Here is a 22427-nt window from a genome sequence, read left to right on the forward strand (position 1 = left end):
AATTAAATTACGGGGGGAAATGAACTTTTCCACGATATTCTAATTTTTTGAGTTTGCACCTGTATTTTCCCCGTAGGCTGAACCTGAGAAAATACTACACATTTCAGAAATTTTTTAAAAATTCAATGTTTTGAAACATTGTCAACAAAATAAAAGCCTATTAACACAGAATGCATGATTTTATGCTTAAATGTCACATGGATTAAATACCGCCGTTTGAATGGGTTTCAGTGGGGACATTTTTGTCCTTAAGGTCATGAGCGTAACGATTTTGTGTACCTAGTTTAAAATAGATTTATGGAAGCAAATGAGAGTGAAATATTAAAATTCCAATTAAAACTACAAACCTTTTGCAAAATTTATGCTGGTTGCATTAACACACAGACAAAATTATTTTAAAAACCCCAAAAATGTCCATAAGGACACACAAGGGGTAAACTGTCTCACTTACGCCATCAGCAGGTTTCCTCCGGTGTTAGACACCCAGCCGCGGGTAGTAGGAGAGGCGTGTTTGTCAAATCCCAGGATTCCACACAGAAGACCGAGGAAGTTGAAGGCTAAGATAAGCGCCACCATGCAGCACAGTGTGATGCACCCAATCCACCTGTGATTACACAATATTTTATAGACTAGTCAAATACACAGCCCTTATCGGTAAGACAGTTAATTAGATTTCATCTTGCATTCCATGGTATTCATTTTATTTTAAACGAAGAATTTAAAAGTAGTAAGGAGATGCCGTGATAAACGATGTCATGTCACGATAGACTCGTGATATCTTTTTTATTACATTTAAAAATAACAGTAATAATAATAATAATAAACTGGAAGCATCTTATGCGATGTTAAAATTTTTTACTTTATACATATTTCATTTTGTACATAATAATGAATATTAAATACATTTTTTCTGTGCATTATTTTAAATGACGTCTTAAGACATTTGTGTTATTTCAGTTCATTACGATTACTCGTAGTTAAGAAAACTGGCTTAAGTTACACAAATATCTTCTTCTTTTAAAGATCTTTTGCACTTTGAAGCAGCTGCCACACAGAAAAAAATTCAAACGCATCAATTTTTTTAAATGAGATGACTTTTTTTTGTTGTGCTTATTCATCACTATGCTAATGCACGCCTACTTTGTCCCTGATTGATGATGTTTAATCAGCGGCAGTGTCGTACAAGTGAATAAGTGGTTTAATTAATAGTTAAATCTAACACTGATAACGATAATGGTAAAAGAAAAACTTGGTGGTGGTGGTGGTGGTGGTGGGGGCTCAGTTCGATCTGCAGAAATGTGGGAATAGTGAAAAGCTGTAGTTATATGGAGCATTCTGTAAAGAGCACATGCTTCAAGATCGATTAGACTGAAAGTCATCATTCTGGATTATTTGGCATGTCTAATTACTTAACCAGCCATTACATTTTGCTTGTGTACAACCAGATTGCTGTTCAGGTGGAGTTTGTTTGTTTATGCATGCTTTTATGAAACATTTAAGACATTTCCGACGTGCACAGAGACATCGCTGTGACTGAGGCCTGTGTATCCGTCATGGCTGAAGTACCTATAGAAGTCCATTTTGTCGATCTCTGGATAAAGATCCTCGATTTGTGAGTGTGTGTGACTGATGAAAATGGTGACGTTGTTCAGAGTAGTCTGCACCGGAAACAGCTTGGAGAATCTGGTGATGTTGTTGCCGATGCCATCCAACAAACCTCGGACTCCTAATATGATTCAGAAAAAAGGAGGAGAGAAAAGAAGGAGAGGTCTCGAACATTACATGAGAGAAGTGACGCATGGATTATCTGTGGCATCGTGGGGGCATTTACTTATAAACCTTACCTTCAGCTACATTTCTGGTCTGGTTTGTTACCATGGTTGGGGTGTCATTGAAGGCTAAAAACCCCTGGAGGATGAGAAGAACATGCTTCAGGGAAAGAGTCAAACCTCTACTCTAAAAGCCATATGCTAGAACCCTGAATAATAAACTCTAAATAATAAAATAATAAACTATATATAATAAACCCTGAATAATAAACTCTAAATAATAAAATAATAAACTCTAAATAATAAACCCTGAATAATAAACTCTAAATAATAAAATAATAAACTCTAAATAATAAACCCTGAACAATAAACTCTGAATAATAAACTCTAAATAATAAAATAATAAACTCTAAATAATAAACCCTGAATAATAAACTCTAAATAATAAAATAATAAACTCTAAATAATAAACCCTGAACAATAAACTCCGAATAATAAACTCAAAATAATAAAATAATAAACTTTAAATAATAAACCCTGAATAATAAAATAATAAACTCTAAATAATAAAATAATAAACTCTAAATAATAAACTCTAAATAATAAAATAATAAACTCTAAATAATAAACTCTAAATAATAAAATAATAAACTCTAAATAATAAACCCTGGATAATAAACTCTAAATAATAAAATAATAAACTCTAAATAATAAAATAATAAACTCTAAATAATAAACTCTAAATAATAAAATAATAAACTATAAATAATAAACTCTAAATAATAAAATAATAAACTCTAAATAATAAACTTGGGCTTAATTTTAATATCCTAATATAATGTCATTTAGTGACTACAGCTCATAGAACTGATAGGAAAAGTGTATAATAATAAACCTGACAGTTAAGGGGTTAAACAGTAAAAATGTTAAGGATAAAATTGCAGTATGACACCTATACAAAATAATATCCTGATGTTTGGTAATAAACAGGTTTTCTTTTTTAATCACTTTTTTAATTATTTTTTTTCCCCGCCAAAGGAAACATAACTGTAGAAGTACAAGTGTTCAATTATTTTAACTGATGAACCTATAAATGTTTTTTCTTCTTCTTCTAATTATATCTGTTAAAATGGTCACTCTTACCATAAAAGAAGTTTCCTGTATTTATATTTTTTGCTCTATTTTTATTTTCTAGTCGATTTCATTTTATTTTTTGCCAGAAAACTCTCTCAAATTGGACTAAAATAGGCCATTGGAGTTTAGATAAATTAACACATTGGTGTAACGGTCATAAATTTGATCCAGTCCCTCTAACACTGTAGGTGTGCCTGCATTACACTCCCTGTCCGCTTTAATAGGAACACCTGTACACCTGTTTATTTATGCAGTTATCCAATCAGTCAATCATACGGCAGCAGTACAATGCACAACATCATGCACATACAGGCCACCACAGTTGCAAAGAGACATTATTATAGTTACCATATCCTTCCAGGCAGCTCGAAACCAATCTGGACTTTTCCTCTGACCTCTCCTATCAACAAGGCAATTCTACCCACAGAACTGTCACTCACTCAATGGTTTTTTCAACCATTTTGTCTAAACTCTAGAGACTGTCATATGTGAAAATCCCAGGAGATCAGCAGTTTCTGAAATACTCAAACCAGCCCTTCTGGTACCAACAACCATGTCAAGGTTAATGTCACAGAGACCACACCGTTTCCCCATTCTGATGTTTGATGTGAACATTACCCGAAGCTCTTGACCTGTATCTGCCTGACTTTATGCATTGTGCTGCTGCCACATGACTGGCCGATTGGGCAACTGCATAAATGAGCAGGTGTACAGGTGTTCCTAGTAAAGTTCCTAGTGGACGGGGAGCGTATATTGCATATTATGACCTGCCAAAGCCAGGATGAAATGGTGTCATTGTAAAGTCACAACAGCATGGCAGATCTGTCCGCCAGAATGCAGAAAATGGGTGAATATCCTGACCTCTTAAACCCCAAAGAGAGAAACCAGAGAGAAGAGCGCTTTTAAACAATTTGGTACCTTGTGAACTATCTGGCTGAGGTCGGTCTTCAAAACGTCATTCACTTTGTCCAACTGCTCACTCACACCAGGCAGCTGAAACAATTCAGCATTTTATAAACAAACGAGCTCTTAAGTTTGTATTCTGGTCAAGATAATCCATCCTAAAAGTTCAAACTCTATAAATATTATGGTTTCCGTAAATATTGTTTAGTATCCTAATAATTAAAGATGATAAGATTTCATAGATTACATACTTAAACTGAAGTTAAACCTCACCGCTGAGTAGTTAGCGCTGATCTCCAGTTGGCTGAGCGAGCTGAGGATGTTGCTGCAGATGGGTGAAAATGATTGAGTGCACACCTGGTTGTCGAGGGTATTCGTGATGTCCACTCGCACCTTGCTCAGGTTAGACTGCAGCTGCGCCGTGCCCTCCTGTAGAACCCGCAACGTCACGGTCACGTTCTCCAGAGCCTCCTTAGTGTCCTGCATCACTGGCGCACACACACACACACACACACACACACACACACACACACACACAGATGTGACCATGTCTCTATGGATGTATTTGGTTACCTTTAGTGGTTCTTTTCGCTTTGACTAAGTGACCAAAGGCAAGGATAAGTGTGGAGAATGTTCTACCTCCAGCCATGTTCTGTGCCTCGTCCAGGGCAGGAAGCACCACTTTTCCGAGCTCTTCATGTATCTTTCCACCCAATAACTGACCTACATCTACACACACACACAAACAATTAGTTTATATGCAATGTAAACGTGTACTGGACAGTATACAGCAATCAACATTGTATACTTACTGTCCAGATCACAGAGCACCTGGTTCTTGGCGGTTCCGTACTGAGATATCAGGTGATCGATTTGCTGGGAAAGAGATCATACGAAACTAATTTACAATCTGTAATTATAAAGAATACAATTAAACTGGACTTTTAGAGGTGGAGGTAAAACTGATGCAATATTAATGTACAAATATATCAATCCATTCATCAGTCGAACATCCATCCATTCACTAGTATGTCCAGTCATTCATCTATCCATGTTTTCACCCACCTATCCATCCATCCACTCATCAGTCAGTGCTTCTACCCACACACCCATCCATTCATCCATCACCTATGTTCATCCGTTCATCTGTCCATACTTCTATCTTCTATGCACCCCCCATTCATCTCATCTATCTATTCATGCATCCACCCATTCATCTGTTGGTCTATCCATCCATCCACCTCTTTATACGTCACACCTACTGATTGATTCATTTGTCTGATCATCCACTCTTTCATCTATCTATCCCTCTGCCCATTCATGCATCAGTATGAGCAGTCATTCATCTGTCCATCACCCACTCATCCGTTCATTATCCAGTCATTTATCTGTCCATGCTTCTGCCCATCTATCCATCCACCTGATGGGCTACCCATCCATCCATGCATCAATCAATCCATCCATCTCTGTGTCCACCCATTCGTCTGTCCATGTTTTTGTGCACCTACCCAGCCATCCATCCCACCTCTTCATACATCCCACCTATCCATTCATTTATCTGTCTGACCATCCACTCATTCATCTTTCCATCCATCTGCCCATTCATCCATTCTACTGCCTGGCCATCCATTCATAAATTCATCCATTTATCCACCTATATATCTGACTGTGCATTTCTTTAACCATCCATCCCACCATATGTTCATCCATCCGGCTGTTCATTTCTCTGTCCATCCAGCCTATCATCTGCCGGTCCATCTTCCCCTTCATCCATTCATCTGTTTATCATCCCATATCTATCAATCAATCAATCAATCAATCCGTCTAGCCATGCTGTGTGATGCAGGATAACATCTTAAGTTCTTACCGCTGGTGTGTTATTGGCAACGGTGTACAGATCTCGCAGGTTACTGTTGACGAGCTTCCTCATGGTCTTCAACTGAGAACTCAGGTTCTGATTGGCTGCATATGCACACAAGACCCCAGCACTGGGAGCACAGAAGAGAGAAAATCCCCTAAAAATCCTTCTACATATGCAGTTCTCCATGTAATTAATTAGAACACTGAAAGAATAACATCTGGAAACAACCAGCCAGTAGATGGCAGCACTCACATAGAAAAAAAAAAAGAAGACATTTTCCCACATGCATTACATCATTCACACAATCACAAATAATCACTAAAATTCTCACAAATAATATTTTCATATACATGTTATTGATGCCGCTGTATCTACAATGATAATCTGTCCATACTATTAAACCAGATCACAATGTTGTATGTTTATACACAGAAAAGAAATCTGTATGTCGTTTTGTAGCACAATGTGCAAATGAACAGGAACCTTCATCTGAAAAAAAATGAATAAATCAACATTATTATTCGGATTGCGAGACGAATGATCAAGTATCTTCACTGATTAATTTCGAACAGCTTTAATTGAACACTGCCGCAGGTAGCAGCAGGAGGTACGGGAATGAAGGACAGCTACATTTTCCTTCCTGCGTGGTGGAATGAAAAAACACTTTGCGAAAAAGTGTGTCAGGCTCATGAATCAGGGTCTGCATTAGCAGGATACTAGCTCCATAATGTCTCCTTTCAAGTGGAATCACGTAGCAAGAGCGGTGACTCAAAAATATAATGTTAGAAACCTGGGGAATATCTGAGGAGACGATGGTGCAAAATGAGACGCCTTCATGGAAAATAGAGATATAAAATAAAATTTGAAATATGTGAGACACCCCTCATCACCTGAGGTAAAAGTCATCACTTCAATCTCTGTTCTGATCTCTGTTTAACGTCAATGAGGAAATAATTGCCGAGTCATTTAGTCAGCTCAGTTGACTAAATCTGGTTATTAATGCTTTAGTGGCCAAATGGAATTTCCACCTGTTTTGGGGTGCACTGGATTTATTTGCGATGTCACACCGCACAGTAGTAGCTAATGGCTCAGATGAAAGTAGACACTCAGGGCTTTACAATTTTTTTCATAAGTATTTATTTATTTATTTATCTACCTAGCCTATTAGACTGAAACGTTATAAATGTATTGTGGCAGATGTATATGGTGTTTTATTATCAAAAAAGCTTTCATTGTACTGTTCATTTTTATCTCTGTACCAATGTTATTGTGGAGAGGTGTGAATTGTTTGCCCAGCAGGGGGCTCACACCCCTCCCCAAATCAGAGTCAGGATCCTCTACACACAGTAATCCAACAGTCTTGTGGCAATGAAATAATTTGTTTGTTTATACTGATTGACGATGTCCAATAAGAACACCAGTATACTGCTAGAAAGGGTTAAACATTGCTGAGTGTGTAAGCGCTCTTCTCTGTTTTGATGATGATGTGACTGCGCAGGAGCTTTGTGGACATTTTGACAGCGAGAGTAGTATGTGATTATAAAATGGCCTGTTTAGCCTGAAGTCCTAATCCAAAAACTTGATCGACGTGTGACATTCACTGTGGGAGAAAGTCACACCTGGCTAGCAAAACATCTTTAAGGACACGGACTGTTTCTACTCGTACGTTTGTTAAACTGGATGAAGGCAGGCAGTCAAAGCAAGGTTAGAAATCAGCTAAAATAAAAACAATTCCATGTTGTTTTGGTCGAATATATTTGTGTTTTCTCAAAGTAGAGACACATTATTGGCAGAAAATGTCGCCATGGTGACTCCAAATGGGTTTTTCCCCCCTCACACTGACACTCATATTGTTCCAATATAATACATTTGACAAATTAATTAATGAATAACTGTTTACTAATTTAGTAACTAATACACTAGGAACTCTATACACAATGATGTATACAGTATGTTTTAGCATGATTTGTCGTACCATGAGGCACGACACAGGAACAGAACAAGATAAAAGTTTCAAAGTTCAGAGAAGGTGACTCCTATTGCCCCATCGTCCCTCTGGACATCAACAACACTAGCTGAGGTGACTCGTAACGTTCTCCTAACCACAAAGAGGCTTTGTTATTGTCCCTCCATCCCCACTAACGTTTGTCCTCCTTCCCTTTCAGTAAATATGATATCTGTTTGGACCAGCTGGGTCAGGAGATCAGAGTTACGGAAGTAAGAAAGTGGAACGAAAGATGGTGTGACTCCCTGAGACAAATAGATAGGAGAGACGTATTGAAAAATAAATAAATAAAAAAAATACAGCCTCTCAAGGAAAAGAGCTCACAATTCAAGCAGAGAAACCCGAGATTAATTTTGTGCCTGAAGCCATTTTGGAAAAACACCGCCGCCACCCAGACGTGACGGTTCCAAAATAAATGTGTAAACAAGACGCGGCACCTTATCACGACAATGTTGCCAGGGCAGGAGGAGAAATATTTAGACATTAGCTAATTTTGTCTGAAGCGGGAAGACATACCAAAAGAACATCAGATTTGAAATTAAACACGCTTAGTGTGTAGCCTGGAGGGAAGAGAATGCAGTGTGTGTATTCAACCATTTAAATGCTCATGCTAATCATTTTAGACTTCGCGCTCGTATGCTTTAGGGTCATCTCTTGCCAGGAGATCTGACTCTTCGTTCGTTGTCGATTTTACCAAAGTAACTCTTTCTAAATGACGGATTTTACACTGACCCAGGCCACTTTTTAGATACTGATTATTAATCTAGCACTGGCCAGAGAGTTCAACTATTCACACACTAAAAAACAACTGCACACACCTAAGCTAGCAATTTAGCTAGTCATTAACTTAGGTCATGTTGCTAAATAAGGGCTTTTAAAAATTTTATTTAAAGGTAAACTCAGTTTTTTGGTCTAAAAAAATGTTTCCAGCTAATGTCCTCTGTGTCACCCAGCAGTGTTCTAGTTGTTCAGTTTTCCATAATTGATTAGTTAAGATTAGTGTAGGTGTTAAATTATGTAATTAGTACTAGCAAGCTGCTAACATTAGGCTAGCTGACATATTGTGAAAAACAGTAACAATGTTTGTTCCATATCATGTCTTCAATTCAGTTATTATCCATCTAGCTTCTAATATTGCTAAATGATGATAAGGCAGTTTTTTCAATTTAAAAAATGTTGCTATCTTAGTAGTTAGCTTAGCTAATGTCATCTCTCCAGCAGTATATGACTTTAATTGTAGTTTGTTAGTCAAGTCTGATAACAAGCTGGGTAAGGTCAATCTAACTATTATATCATGTATTGAGCACTAGCAAGCTAGCTAACATTAGGCTAACTATCATTCTATGTACTATAGTAGTTGTTTTCTATCAAGCTATTTTTAGCCCGTATGCTAAAAGATTACTTTTGGGTCAAAATGACCCTAGATACACTATATCTGATATAAATACATATTTTTAAACATGTTTGGTAAGAACTGAAGAGAAGATGTAGGAGGGAATCACAAGTGTTATTAATTAAACCATTCAAGTTTCAGTGTTCTATGTAATTTACACTCGCACGCCTCGGTGTCATCTCTCAACAGGATACGACAGATGCTTCTCCAGTTTCTGAAATGAGCTACAAAAGTTTCGACATAATTAAGCTGCTTCATTTGTGTTGGTCCGCTGCACGGGAAAATGTGGCGTGTGGTTGGTGGGCATGAGCCTCGTGTTTCCGCTGCACAAAGCCCTGCTGTATTCCCGCTGTGTTCCCGCTACGTTCCTAGCTGCCTCACCGGGGGCTGTTCAAGCTCTGGGTGGGGGTGAGAACCCCATTAAATACCTTTCTAAACATGGGCTGACCCACAGGGTCTGATTTCACCCAACAATTTCTCTGTTCCAGATTCACTCTCTAGCTTCCCTCTGGCCTAAGCTGCAGAGATGAAATGTGATCGGTGTGCTGCGGCAAAACAATCAGGAGTCTGGTCGAGACAAAGGCAGTCACTGTGAGGGGACGAGGAGATGCGTGGAAGGTGAAGAGTGAGACAGAGTTATCAGGAGGCACAATCTTTTTCAGAAGCACCACTGGTCCATGCCTAACCTTCGTGTTGTGTTCAGTGTTTAGCAAGAGATGTCAAATTAGCCGAGGCCATATCTATTGATTTACTGCAAATCAGTATAGTAGATCCTATACTTGTACAGTAAGCAATAGTTTTAGCTCCCCCCATACTCATGTATGCTCCTGATGGCAGCTGTGTGTGTGTGGTTCCACAGGTGGGACTGTAATGATAAGATTTAATTATAAGATTTAACAAGCAACCTACAGCTACAGCAGATTACCAACATTATTAAATACTTTGGAATATTGCTAATTTAAATTGTATTCTTAATTCAAAGTGATATAAGAAGTGTTGTGTGTCACCTCTACTTCTGTAGCTTTTATTTTTCATTTCTGGTTGCTTAAATCAACTCGATTAATAATTGTTGTTTGTGTAAATGATCTTACTTTGAACAGATTACATTTGAGAGCAACAAAGAGGACTCCAGGGGCAACCTGTGAAGTTCTCGTGAACTCCATGCACAAGAGGGTTAAGGCAGTGCTGGGAAATAATGGTGGCCATACAAAATATTGACACTTTGGGCCCAATTTGGACATTTTCACTTAGGGGTGTACTCACTTTTGTTGCCAGCGGTTTAGACATTAATGGCTGTGTGTTGAGTTATTTTGAGGGGACAGCAAATTTACACTGTTACACAAGCTGTACACTCACTACTTTACATTGTAGCAAAGTGTCATTTCTTCAGTGTTGTCACATGAAAAGATATCATCAAATATTTACAAAAAATGTGAGGGGTGTACTCACTTTTGTGAGATACTGTAGTTTTAAGGTTTAAAAATGCTTTTATTTTTATATGTGTTCTGTCTGATCCCACTAGCATTAACGCCCCCCGCCCCCCGTTTACAAATTACCCTAGCACCCTTGCCCTTGTGTGAGGAGAGAAAGTAGGCCATGGCAGGCTGGGAACTGAAGTGCAAGACAATCATTTTTCTTTCCCATTCAGAAGATGAGGACACAACATTCTGGGCACACAGTTATTTCTCTCCTTCTCTCAGAGAAACGTCTGTAATTCACTTTTTTTTTTTTGTAACTAAGAGATAGAATAGACTTATATAACTCCTGGAAGAGGCCGATAATACATTGCACATCACTGGACAATGCGAGCTAATGGATGCAGGATTTGTTTTCCCCCCTGAAACATTTCAGCTTCAGAAATATCAGATCGCAAACCCAAGTGAAATGGGGAACCATGCGGGATGTTGCTCATGGACCTAATTTTGTATATTTGATGCCATGTCGGATAGAAAAGCTAAAAATAAAAGCAGCCTTGCTTGAAGGCTCCTGTGGTGTCTGATCGTCACTTCTATCGCGTCGCTGCTCTGGTGTGTGACAGCATCCTTGTCTTGCAAGCAGGATGGCAGTAAGGAGCAGTCATGTCTGCGTGCTAATTGGGTCACATTGCAATTTATTCAGCTTTATAACTAGTTCCTGCTATTTTTTTTCTCTAATGGCTGCCACTACTGCCAATAGGGTATAAAAATGAGGGCGCAGCCGAGAAGAAAGGACACCTGTTGGAACTAAAGGCATTGTTCATTGAGCATTGTTCACACTGTAACACAAAGTCTAAAACTTGCAGTCTAACCCTCTAAAGCACCTCCCCAAGCACTTAATGTCAATGAGTGATCTTATTCCTGGTGCTTCTTGAAGCTAAAAGCTCATTCATGACTGTGTAAATACACTGCGCTTTCAACAATGGCCTTTTGAGCTTCATAGTGATAATGCTGTAGCATTTTCAGTCTAGCTACCAAAAGACCAGCAGGTACTTGACATTCTCTCAACGTTGTCGAGTCTTTTTTTCCAGTCTCTGTAATTTAGCCCACTCCGGGTTGCCTCTCTGTCCCCGTCACTGTAATAGCTTCATTAAAACCGGTGTGCCGCGGTGCCTCCTGGCCCAGGAGATTTAATATGTGTGCGAGGCGACTGAGCCCCAGATCTCCTGGCAGCCAAGCCTGGGCTATGGAATCTTTAATAAAGAAGCAACCAAACAGAGACATAAAGCATATCAAGTTCAGTTTTGTGGTGTTGCCCTCAAAGCCTCTGCATGTCCAGCCTCAGGGGCTGCACTCTTAATATACTGAAAAGTGGGATCAGTAGAAATGGTTCTCTAGTTCAGTTGTAGCACCATAAAGCTGCTCATCAGGATCGGATAACTCACGTCAGAGCATGGAAGTGCGCTTGTTGCCATGGCGAATAACTCATGGTGACCATCATTAAAGATGTGAACACTGTAGTGGTTTTTGGAGACACTCTTTTAGAGAAATTGATATAGTAATCGAATGCAAAACCTCTTTTAATTCAGCTACACTCTCGGGATTCATAGCGAAAAGTGACACAAGTGTGGATTAGTCATCTTGGACCACATTGGTGATGTAAGATGAATATTGAAAGTTACTCATACTCAGAACCGGTTATTCATATCTCAGGTGCTCTAGTTGAATTTCTAGCCAGTGCGTTCAGTTTATTAAAATAACCTGCGTGTAGTTCACGCCTCAAAGGTTGCCAGATTTGAGCAAAGTCTTTAGTAAAGTTGTCCGAGACCACCACCCCTAAACACACACACTTGCCTTTAAGCCCGAAAAATTCAGGGGATAGAAAATGCGTACCTCGTGCTCTCAACCGAGATACCAAGAAAAATTCAAGCACTTAAATGAACTAATAGGAGTCTACAATGCCGATATGATTCTGCACGAATAGTTCTAACCATAATTATCTGGCTAATAATTAGAGATTTCTCTTGATTTAACAGTATACTGTACCATTTTAAAAAAGTCCTCGATGTGAAAGTCCACAACCTTTTTTTTTGGACTATGAAGTACAGTGGCAGTAAGTTTAACCTTGAAGCAGGGTTTTAAAAAGCTGTATCAAGTTGTTGATGGACACAGCAAGTGACTAGACAGGTAATCAGTTACTTTCCATAAGGTATGACAAAGGTTTTGGGGTGAGCTCATGAAATTGTAATGTGTGCATGGCATGTAAACTATTTTAGGTAGGTACGTGGATAGGTAAGTAGGTCTGTAGGTATGTAAAGAGCTTAGTGAGAGGCACTTCAGTGAATAGGTGGGTGGGTAGGTAGGTGGGTAGCTTTATTTAGTGGAAAGTTGGGCTTAGGTGGGTGTAGGAAACTGATGAGATGGGAGCTAGGTAGGTAGGTTAGGAAGGAGGTAGGTAAATGAGTAGATGAGTAGGGAAATTCCTTTGTTATAGCCGTACAGTGCAGGAACTAATTACAGTACAAACAAGGCAAATACGAGCAAATAACAATAGTCCCGAAGTACACTATATGGTTATATGTACAGTAGGTTGACACTTGAGCATCACACCCATCTGTGGTTCTTTCTCAAACTGTTGCCAAGTTGGAAGTGCAGAATTATATAGGATGTCTTTGTCTGCTGTAGCATTACAATTTCCTTTCACTAGAACTAAGAGGACCAAACCTGTTCCAGCAAGGTTGACAGTACCTCTGTGCACAAAGCGAGCTCCATGAAGACACGGACTGCCAAGGTTGGAGTCGAATAACTCGAGAGCCCTGACCTCAAACCCACTGAACACCTTTGGGACGAACTGGAACTCTGACTGCGCACCAGAACTTCTCACTTGACGAATGCCTGACCTCACTGATGCTCTTACAGCTGAATGAGTACAAATCCCCACAGCCATGCTCCAATATCTAGTGGAAAGCCTTCCCAGTAGAGTGGAGGTTATTATAAGAGCAAAGGACGGACTAAATGCCACATTTATTGGCATTGGAATGGACATATACGGGTGTGATGGTTGGGTGTCCACATACTTTTGTCTACCCAGTATAGTGTACTTAAGACATTGACCTGATCTTAATTATTTAACTGGTGTTCTGATTGTACAGTTGCTCAGTAGTGTACATTTCCAAGGATAATCACATGTCCCCACCCACGCACACTTAACACTTACGTGATGATGAAGGTGGTGGTGAGCAGGAGCGTGGTAAGCAGTCCTCTCTGACAGTCTGCGTTTTTCCTTTGTCTCTGGTGCATCTCTCCACCGCAGTTATCGCAGCAGCGGCACATGCAGAAGAGCAATCCGACCAGCGGTACAAGCACAATGAAGAGAATCCCCAGGACCGCACACACCACAAAGCCCAGCTCATAGTAAATCACCTGCGCAACATAACGTTCCACTTTACAGATACAGTTGAAAGACACAACAAGGACACATTCTCGGGTAAGTAATCAGGAGATGTGTGAGACACTAAAGACATTTGGGACTTTTAAGACTTGACAGATGCAAAGACGGCTATGGTGACCAGAAGGTAAACCTGTGTCTGCACAGCCATTGGTCTATTATGGGCAAAAAAATCCCAATTTGGTGTATTCAACACAACATGAGGTTGATTTAACACTTTTATTGTCTGTTGAATAGGAATTTAATTTCACTGTTGATCATGCATAAGGAATTTCTATACGTACAAGTTTGTTGCTTTATTACTTTGCATACGTTATTTTCAGTCACAGTAGCCATCGCTACAGCTGTTAAAATCTTAATTCCTATTGTCAGAGCTACTAAGAACTAATGAAAGGAACAGGAAAGGGGAGTTGCTCATATAATAGGAAACATGACACACACCAAAGACATCTGATATTATTTTATATTCGTCTCGTAACGGATATATGTTCTTAGGCTCTGCTGTCTTATTGAATTTCAAAAGATCCAGCTCGTCTCCAGCCATCTGTGATCCTCGTTTGAAAACTCCTCTCCACTTAAAATACGCTCGTATTAAAAAAACGGATTAAAAATATATTCGAAACTGGAAAAGGAATTCCCTTACCTTGTAACATGTCACAGCGGTGTTATAATTAATCAAATCTAAACGATAGCTGCTTAGCCATGCAGTGTGAAGGAGCTGCTGGAAGCTTGCCAGGCTCCAGACTCCAGGTTTCTTGGTCTCACCGTGTCTGTCTGGTTAATTAATCTAGTTTCACATTCCTATAAAACGCTCACCGCTCTCAGGCCAAGGTGAGATCAGGAAGCTGAGCTTTCGGAGTAAACGAAATCACAGCAAATGGATGTTTTAAGGCCTGGCTCAGAGACATGAATCACTTTAATGTAGCATGAACAAGAGCGCATGTCTTTGCTAAAACAACTTGACTATCCATCACTGTTTATGAGAAGAGAACGTAGCTCGGGACACAGACCACGAGCAACAAATCTTCAGTTCTCATCAGCATGGCCAGGCTTAAGTCTAGCTCTGAGGTCAAGTGTCTGGGATTACAGAGAGAAGTACTGAAGGAACTCAATGCAGCAATTACGCCATTACCTCTGAAATTCCCTGTAACTGAATAGGTCGTTGGACCTTTTTTTTTTTTTGGGTTGGGCAATTACACTGTCTGAGATAATAATAGCAAACACTTTCTCACAAAAGGTTTATATAAATGGAAATCCTGTCTGTGATCTCAGTGATTACCTGATCAGTGACTGGTTCTCAGTGACTCCGTGGCTGAAGAAACCACTAAATTGCAGCACGTGTAACATTAAGGGAATAACATACGTCATTTACACGTACACGCAAGAGCTACTTTTGGACAATTACAACAATACTAATAGCTAAACCAATGATTTATAGGTGCAGAACATTTTTACTGCCATGGCAGTGTGAGCAGGAGGTCAGAAATGGAGCTCGTGGAACGAGTAGATACAGCACATAGTTAAGGTGTCCACTGAAGTTAACTAGTTGCTGGATTGAAAAAAATCCCCCCTGAATGAAGTTGGAAAATTTCCCTTTGAAAGATACAAACGAACTGGTCATAAAACATTATGCGAGGATTCAAACTGAAATAAATGTGGAAACCGGTCGAAGTATACAGGGAGGCTATGAATAATTTATAACCATGTGTAGGATCTAAACAGAACATATCCTCAATAACTGTACATAAGTGTGAGTAGAAATGCTCATTAGGACTGGGATCCCACTCAACAAAAATGTCACAAGCACAGGGGGTTTTTAACTTTCACGTGGGCTGTGTCTGTGGCTGTTGTATATATATCAAGCTAGCTCGTGCGGCACTCTGCAACGTGCTTACTGCATTCGTTCATTCTTCTTCGTTAACTGCTTTATTCTGGTCAGGGTCGCTGTGGTTTAAATAATTAATCTGTTTATATGTTGGAAAATGGACCCAAGTAAATTCATTAGAAAATATGGCAGGTGGGTACAAACAAAAATAATAACTGGAGGAGTGGGTGGGATTAGTCACGCTTTCTGTGGGAGCAGAAAGGACACTCTGTGTTTCTGTGGAACGAGGCAGGCACTGCCAGAAACTCTGCAAGTGCAGGAGGCTTACGCACAATGATCTTGTGAAGGAGTGGGAAGGCACGGTCAGAGTGTCTCTGGGGAAGGGAAGATATCTTTCTGTGGAAGTGGGAGGGCTTGGTAAGAGTTTCTGCTTAAGCAGACATTTGCAATCAGAGTACCTTTGGGGAATGTCTGGCACAGGCAACGTTTCTTTGGGTCAAGCTGACATGGTAGGAGTTTCAGCAGACCATCAGGCACAATCAGTATATACTACATGGCCAAACATTTGTGGACACCTGACTATCACGACCCTGCTGTTGCATTACGATTTCCCTTCACTGGAACCAAGTGGCCCAACCAAAACATGCTTCAGCACGTCAATGCCCCTGTGTACAAAGCGAGGTCCATGGTTTGCCAAGGTTGGAGTGGAAGAACTAGAGTGGCCTTCACAGATCCCTGACTTCAACCCCACTGAACAGCTTTGGGATGAACTTGAACAGAGAGTATCCCAGTTCTCCTTGCCCGAAACGAGTCTTGCGGCTGAATGGACAAATCCCCACAGCCACACTCCAAAATCTAATGGAAACCTTCCCAGAAGAGTGGAGGCTATTATATCAGCAGAGAGGGACTAGCTCTAGAATGGGATGTTCAAAAACAAATACGGGTGTGAAGGTCAGGTAACTTTTGGCCATATAGTGTATCAGTGGCCAGGCATGCTCCCAGTATGATTGGGAAAGGGTAGACATGGTCTGAATTTCTACAGGACAACAATGATTAAGGTATCTGCAAGAGAAGGCAGGCAAGGTCAATGCATCAATGGAAGAAGTTGGGTGGAGGATAAAAATAATTTTTAAAAAAAGTTAACGACACAGCTATACTATCTAGATCACCACATTTGTGACACAACAAAGACATTTATCAGAAGACCTTAAAAAGAAAAGGCCTTAAGAGGGAAAATCAGTGAGCTAGAGGCAGACGGTGTAGACTGGGGAAGAAAAGTGGTATTGTAATATTACGGTGCAGAATGATAAAGGACAACTGAAGGATGATAAGGGTGCTGGCTCAGTGCACACTTTACCTGCAGTGTCAGAACAATGTTCTCTGGCTGGGGATAGCCAGATGATGAGAAGCATGCAGAAAAAAGCAAAAAAAGACACAGGGGGAAAAAAGAGCACAAAAGATGGTCAGAAAAAAGCAACAGGTAGATAACAGGCAAACAAAGCACTTAAGAACCAGGAACAAGGTGTAATACTGTGCTGGGATGAAGTACCAACAATTTGTTTGAGTCTAAATAAAATCTAATTAAATCTGTGCACTGGGTTCTAAGCGAATTGATCATATTTAGAATATCCCCATTCTTAAGTGTGCCAAGGCAATGGGCATATAACCAAATAAAATGAGTGAACATGGTTACAGAGGAATCGTGGCACTTCTTACAGCTTGTTAAGACAAAACGGGACAAAATGGAGGTGTACATACAGGTTACACTTAATATTTATGGATCAAGAGTTCTCTGCTACACCTCTTCCATTGCCAGATTTCAACTTCAAAAGGAATGGATGCTACTTAATAATACTGTATTACTAATGAAACAACGAATAGATCTTTCTTGTGCTTACTTCCAAAAACTATTACCTTGCAGCACAGTTGGTATAACAGGGTTGAAAGACTCTTTTCGGAGATCACTATCAATTAGCGTCCTGCTGAAGAACTGACGTGGGCAAGACAGCATCTCTTCGGTTCAACTACCTGTACAGCACACACACTTACCTTCTGGTACTCAGACTTGATGGCTCCGAACTTGTCCTTTGCCACTTGGATGACGAGATCTGCAATGACAGGTGAGAGCAGTGTTTGTTTTTATGCATAGAGGATTCGCATAGCATGAGACCAGGTGCTTTGTGAATGTTTAGGAAGTGTTTCGTCTGAGAGTAGAGAGGAGGTTTTAGCCAGGTGTCGGGTATAAAGAGGACATATCCTTGGTAACTGTAAGTAACTAAGTATTGGCAGTGGCATTCTGCAGGACTCATGAAAAGAAAGTCGTAGGAGTGGAAGGTTTTTATTTTCATGCACGTAGAAGAGGGCCATCAGATATGAAGCTTGCGGGACAAAGAAAGACCACTTTCATTAACAGGGGAGCATATTGGACGCCGCAAGTTGCTTTTGTGGTGCTGCGCTTGTGCGCTGGTGTGGTGTTTACCACATTTATTCATCTTCAGTAAAGAGTTTATTCTGGTCATAGTCACTGTGGTTTAAATGACTTATTTGCTAATATTTTAGGAAATAGAACAAACTAAATTCATTAGAAAACTATTGTGGGTCAAACTTTCTGCAGGAGGAAGTTAAAACGTCTGAGTGATGGGTCAAACTTTCTCTGTGAGGATATGATTGGTTAAACGTTCTGCAGGAGTAGATTGCATTGGTCAAACTTTCTCTGGAAGAGGATGGGATCGGTCAAACCTTCTGTGGGAGTGGGCACGATTGGTCAAACAGTCTGCGGGAACAAATGTGATTGGCCAAAATTTCTACGGGAGTGTTTGCATTTGGTAAAACCTTCTGCAGGAGCAGGTGGAACTGGTCAAACTTCCTGCAGGAGCTGGAGCGATTCCCACTTTCTGTGGGAGTGGATGTGATTGGCCAAACTTTCTGTGGGAGTGCATGTGATCGGTCAAACCCCCTGCCGGAGCAGGTTGGATGGGGCAAACTTCCTGCGGGAGTGGATGGGATTGGTGATTCTTTTTGTGGGAGCACACAGGATTGGTCAAACCATCTGTAGCAGCAGGTGGGACTGGTCAAACTTCCTGCAGGAGCTGAAGAGACTGACAAACTTTCTGAGGGAGTGGATGTGATTGGCCAAACTTTCTGTGGGAGCAGAACCAATTGGTCAAACTTTCTGCAGGAATGGATGTGATTTGTCAAAGTTTTTATAGGAATGGACTGGATTTGACAAACATTCTGTGGGAGTGCATAAGATTTGTCAGACTTCATAGGAAAATCATCATGAGCTCAATGGATACTCAGTCGTTCCACATTGTACAGTGCAGTTCATGTCATCCATGCAAACGGAGATGATGAATACAGATCTCCGTCAGCCAACTGCGCATCTGCTGCTATAATGATCCGTGTTCAATAGAGCCGGTTTGAATTCATTCTAATCTGCCTGACAGAGACATAAGGAATGGCCAGCCTGAAGGCAACCAATGTGACACGGTCTGGGAAAAACCTGTCAGATGCTGCATGAAGGTTTGTCCCAAGCCAACACACAAATGGCAAATGGAAATGACTGCACCATGTGCAACATGTACTATGGAAAAACGAAACATTTGTCAATAGAATGCAATAGATAGCCAGAGGGACCTGTGTGGAAAACACAAATATATACGACAGAAATTTCCCCTCGACTTGGTGCAATGCAGGACTTTTCAGTTGAAACACTATAGCGCTGCGGGAGAGAAAATGCTAATGCGCAACACCGCTAACGAGTATGATTCTGACAGCCACATGTTCTGTACTCCTACTCGTCTATTCTCTTTCAGGGATGCTCAGTTTATTATTCAACTTCAGCACTGATGGAAAAAGGAGGGGGGGGGACCCTCAAGGCTTTGCTTTCAACCAATTAGGCGTTTTATTCATCATAACTACACATGCCTTCTCATTTCAGGGAGAGGAAAAAAACCCACTTTCTGCTTGAAGACAGAATCCATATAAACAGATCTTCCCCATACAATAAAAAAAAAAAATGCCCGTAGTTTCGTAATTACTACACATTATGATTAATGACCACTGCCATACTTCCTTAGTGTTTACTAGGTGACATGTGAAATGCAAGGCAATAACAGAAATCTTACAACAAGGGATTGCACATCCTTTACATCATTCTGAGTGAAGAAGAAAAAAGTGGTGACGTGATTAAAAGGCTGTTACAAGAAGGACGGATGCTTCCACATCGAATGCACTACCGATGGACTGTGGAGACGTGTTCCTGATCAGTAAAAGCAAGCATATGACCTAGTGATATGAGGATCAGGGAATTTCACCAGAGAACCAATTCAAAATATCCCCAAGTGGAAAGTCATAATTCTAGTGTTGTTCTGAAACACAGTCAAATACAGCAATCAGTTCACTCTTCTTTCATACATGTGTACTAGGCATGAGTTATTGCTTTTCAACATGCTGTACAGATTTCATCTTTCCAATTTAAAGAGCCTTGGTACGTTTCAACGTATTGATCAGTGAAGTATATGAGCTGGCTAGCCGGTTTCAAATATACAGCAGTGATATATTAGGCTTATACCACAGCCTTAACTCTGATTGGTCAGAAGGTGTTGAATCAGTTTCTATAACAGGAGTCCTAGAGGCAAGGCAAATCACAGGTTTTTATTAGTGCGCTTGTTCTAGTACATTATTGTTTCTAAAGTAACGGATAATTCACAGGGACGTCTACGGTGGACGCTCGACATTATCTTAAAACTAATAATGGATTAAATAATGTGTTGTTAGTTAACAAAGAAAATTTTGCTGTAAGAAGATGGTTATTTAACCTTTATGGAAGGAGCCTCCAGTCTTTTGTTATTAAGGGTTGTAAGTCAAATACATGCTCTCTCTCTCTCTCTATCTCTCTCTCTGTCAATCAGCCATAACATTAAAACCACCCGCGTAATATTGCATAGCATTAACTATTTCAGCAATTTGTGCTATAGTGGCTCTTCTGTGGGATCGGACCAGACAGGCTAGCATTCGCTCCCCACGCATGTCAATGATCTAGGGCGTCCGTGACCCTGTCGGTCATTCACAGTACATACACACACATACCACTTATCTGGGGAAGAGATGGCACCAGGATGCACTATATGAAGAATATGTATGTGTGAGGAAAGTTGTGTTATCCTGCACACCTCCATGAAAGTGACTTGCGAGTGACTTGACAGGTGTGTACATGTGTGTCAGGGAACTGTATGAGAATATGCGACAGCTCTGCCATGTTGTGCCACTAAGCCCTATGGATCAGCGTTCGGCTTAACGTAGCGCCATGACGCTGTCTGCTCCTCTTCCATCTATTTCTGATCAAAGCATTTTAGAACAGCAAGACAACTTTTCAATTAATCCACAGCGGCTGCACCATGTGTTAACTTCTTCACTGTTTTATTACTGCATCCTTGTCTTTGTGTCGGTCACATTCCTTCACAACCACACACTCATCCATCCTTTCACCCTATTCCTCCCCCCCTCCTCCCATCTTCCCAGCAGCATGTCATCTCCCACTAACACTGCTGCTATCAGGATGCAGAGAGAGGGGGGGGGGGGGGGGGGGACAAAACAAGGAGGGTGAGAGATGGAGAAATAAGTAGGATTGTTCATTTAATAATCTCCCCAGTGTGGCTGTAGAAGCCTGAATGCATTTCATTATATTATCATTATATTATGAGCTTGTCAGTGATGTTACACTTAACTGATGGGACAGATTGATTAGTAGGAGTATAATGATAAACCTCCTCTGTATCTGTCAGTCCCAGTAATTAAAGAGACGTGGCCACTGTGTCAGTCAGCACCAGTGAAGAAAGAGGTGTGGCTTCTGTTTCTGTCAGTCTCAGTAAAAGAGGTGTGGCTTTTGTATCTGTCAGTCTCAGTAAAGGAGGTGTGGCTTTTGTATCTGTCAGTCTCAGTAAAGGAGGTGTGGCTTCTGTTTCTTTCAATACCAGTGAAGAAAGAGGTGTGGCCTCTGTGTCTGTCAGTCTCAGTAAAGGAGGTGTGGCTTCTGTTTCTGTCAGTACCAGTGAAGAAAGATGAGGCCTCTGTGTCTGTCAGTCTCAGTAAAGAATACACTCCCTCTGTACCGGTCAGTCCTGGTGAAGAAGGAGGCATGGCCCTGTGTCTGTCTTGCAGGCCCAATTGGAAAGGTAATGAAAAGCTAACCTTTTCCCCCCGCCCAATCACTGTCAAATCTTTACAGCACCACAGGTGCAAGAATTCCCAGTGCATCATGCGACAGCTTTACACCATGTTCCCTGCTCCCTGCATTTCTACAGTCCTATGTTCTCTCATTAAAATGTTCTAGGAATTAATCACATGTCCCCGGTGCCCTGTGTTTGCTCATGGGATCTCTCTTAGAAACTTTACAAGTTCCCAGGGCATCTTGTTCCTTCACTATAATGTTGTAAACACCCTATGGACTCAGCACCATAAGTTTCAGTTCCATGGTCCTTAACCCAATGCTTTCCCGATTTACAAACACAAATATTCTGATATTACATGTTCTGTAAATAACACTAAACAGTAAATCAATTTAAACTGAATGTTTGCCTCCTGTGCATTATCTTACATCTCTGATGTTATTTATTACCCGTTACAGTTTACGTATCATATCTTGTGATTTACTGAAGACAGAATGCAGCTTT

General features: G+C 40.4%; 1 protein-coding gene across 14 annotated transcripts in view; it reads right to left on the minus strand.

The window, feature by feature from the left end:
* The window catches only part of prom1a (prominin 1a), a 67956-nt gene that overhangs the window by 25008 nt on the left and 20521 nt on the right, over window positions 1-22427 (minus strand). For 9 of the 14 annotated variants that reach the window (XM_047157325.2, XM_047157323.2, XM_047157324.2 and 6 more), the window contains exons 2-12: window positions 17803-17861; window positions 17111-17137; window positions 13698-13903; window positions 5674-5794; window positions 4619-4682; window positions 4446-4535; window positions 4080-4294; window positions 3822-3896; window positions 1845-1908; window positions 1567-1726; window positions 452-604 (exon numbers count right to left, since the gene is read on the minus strand). In XM_047157325.2, the coding sequence (XP_047013281.1) occupies window positions 452-604; window positions 1567-1726; window positions 1845-1908; window positions 3822-3896; window positions 4080-4294; window positions 4446-4535; window positions 4619-4682; window positions 5674-5794; window positions 13698-13903; window positions 17111-17137; window positions 17803-17861 (1234 nt within the window). The remainder of the gene's footprint in view (window positions 1-451; window positions 605-1566; window positions 1727-1844; window positions 1909-3821; window positions 3897-4079; window positions 4295-4445; window positions 4536-4618; window positions 4683-5673; window positions 5795-13697; window positions 13904-17110; window positions 17138-17802; window positions 17862-22427) is intronic. The other 5 variants (XM_047157326.2, XM_047157327.2, XM_017474829.3 and 2 more) reach the window with 1 other exon arrangement.

The sequence above is a fragment of the Ictalurus punctatus genome, chromosome 8, assembly GCF_001660625.3.
Source record: "Ictalurus punctatus breed USDA103 chromosome 8, Coco_2.0, whole genome shotgun sequence".
NCBI lineage: Eukaryota > Metazoa > Chordata > Actinopteri > Siluriformes > Ictaluridae > Ictalurus > Ictalurus punctatus.